General features: G+C 51.5%; 1 protein-coding gene across 1 annotated transcript in view; it reads right to left on the bottom strand.

Moving 5' to 3' along the window:
* Positions 1-819: 819 nt before the first annotated feature.
* Positions 820-2,162, bottom strand: part of TFDP1 (transcription factor Dp-1) — a gene marked incomplete in the record, with an annotated part of 43,941 nt that continues 42,598 nt past the window's right edge. Inside the window, 1 exon segment of the mRNA XM_014592056.2 lies at positions 820-2,035. Coding sequence (XP_014447542.1) covers positions 1,891-2,035 — 145 coding nt within the window.

Below are 2,162 nucleotides of genomic sequence, written 5' to 3'. Positions count from 1 at the left end.
TCCTACCAGATATAGTAATCTTGGTTGAAATTGTTTTTCACTTATTTTCCTACTCTTTCCTTGCTTGCACTGTTTCTGACAAGAGGTCCGCTGTTAGCCTGACGGGGTGGCTTTTTAAGTAAGGGTTCTGCCTAAGAATTAGGGCAGGTGCTTACCAGAGCGAGACAGGAAGAGGGAAAGCGAGAAATCACCCCCGGGGGGAAATGCCCATGCCGCGATCTCCTCCCATTCCCTTCCTGGGATTTTGGGCACGTATACATGCGCACCCAGTATAAATCTCAAGCCACCAGGTCCAGGACTCAGATTGCAGACAGCCATGGGGTAGTCCAGCGCCTTAACCAGACGCCCGCTGGTCCCTCACATCACTTTTAAGAGTTATTTTCAGGGTCATGGGCTTTCCAATTTCATTCGTGGTGCTGATTTCCAACCTTTATCTCACTGTGGGCAGAAGCTATTCCATATGAGGGCACCTTTCAAAATCTACCAACTTAATTTGTACCACAAGTGTCCCCATGGGCACATAAGAACGTGCAGTCCCTGCTGCATGGACTAGGAGGTCTGACCGGCTGACCGTCTGCCCCTCCGGAACAGAGGGCGTCCTCTGCTGCGTCCAGCACGACCTCCATCCTTGGCCGCCCTCTGCCATCAGGGCGGACTCCAGGGGAGGTGCCTCTGACCCTCCAGACGGGGCTGGGGTTGCACGCTCAGGGGACAGTGCGGGGCACACCGCAGTCTCCCTTTCCACTGAGGAGCAAAGCGAGGCCGAAGACAGAACAGATTCTAGACAATCATCCTGAAGTAGAGAAATACAGAGCTTGATTAAATGCCCATGCGCGTTTTATTAATAAAAACTAACAGTGCCAAGTTTAACAAGTCAAACAATTAAAGTCTCTTTATATTCCATAAAATATTACAGAAAAGGTTTATCTGTGTTTCAATAAAAAGATCATTTTAGAGCGGGCGGCTAACAGCAGCTGCGCCGTTACTGTTTGGTGAGGAAGTTTTAAAAGCAACCACTGCCTGTCCTTCGAGTTCTCTTTCTTTTTATAAAAAAAGAACTATTAAAAATGATTGACAAATTTTGAGTTAAAAAACTGTTAAAACATTCTCTATATTTAATTTCAACTTTATAATAGATTACAGGAAGATGCTTATGAAACAAATAGACATTTGTTTCAGTACATATCTTTAAATGAGACAGGTCAGTATGTAAACAACTACAGGATAAAAAGTTTCCAAACACTGCCTGTAAGAAATCAGGCGAATTTTACCATAAGCAATAAACCATTCCAAGCGTCCCAGACAGCTCGAGCCGCGCCAGCGTGCCAGTGAGCTTCTAGCAAACACACAAGTACCCTGCAGCTTGCTGCCAGAGCACGCGCGTCAGCGTGGCGGAACCGCAGCAGTCAATATAATTTAGGGGCGACGGAGTCCTAATTCAATTTATGGGCTCGATGTTTAGGTCGAGTTCTGCTATTGCTTGGGTCTTTGGACGCCACGTGACTCGAGCAGGACTGCGGGCCCCTAATGTCCACGGCCAGTGCTTCACGTGGCAGACGCGGCGTCGGTGCGGCCGTCCACAGAGCGCAGTCTACGGTCGGGTTGCAGGTGTGGGCAAAGCGCAACTTCAGTAAGCTCAGCAAGAACTGTCCAGGGTCAGAAATGAACTCTGAATTTGGGGAAAACATGGAAAATCAGAGCGCAAACCCGACCGGCGCACTGCACGGTCCCGCGAAAACAGCCCTCGCGCTCAGAGGCGCAGGTCACAAGCCAGCAGCTCGCCAGTGCCTTCTCGGGAGCGGGCCCAAAGACACTAAGCCCACGGTCACTTCTCTTCCCCAGGTCCCTGTTCCTGAAGATGAACTGAGGCGGGAGGCTGCGGCCGGGAAGTCAGTCTTCCTCGTCGTTCTCATTGAAGTCGTCGTCGTCGTCGTCCTCCCCGACACAGGACACTGGGGTCTCCACCCGGGAGCTGCTGTACTGAGACCCGTTGGAGCTGGTGGCCAGCGTCCCATCTGCACCGTTGGTCAGGTCGCTGCAAGAGCAGGGAGCGGTGGTCAGCAGGCTGGGCCACGGCCTCGCCGGTGCAAAGGGAATACATGGGAAGCGCCGGCTCCGACAGCCGTGGCGGGGTAGGCCCCCACACGCAAAGACTCTTTTGA

Source organism: Tupaia chinensis, unplaced genomic scaffold, assembly GCF_000334495.1.
Source record: "Tupaia chinensis unplaced genomic scaffold, TupChi_1.0 Scaffold000644_1, whole genome shotgun sequence".
Lineage (NCBI taxonomy): Eukaryota > Metazoa > Chordata > Mammalia > Scandentia > Tupaiidae > Tupaia > Tupaia belangeri.
The sequence above is the reverse complement of the archived record's forward strand: the minus strand, read 5'-3'. Positions and strand labels throughout refer to the sequence as shown.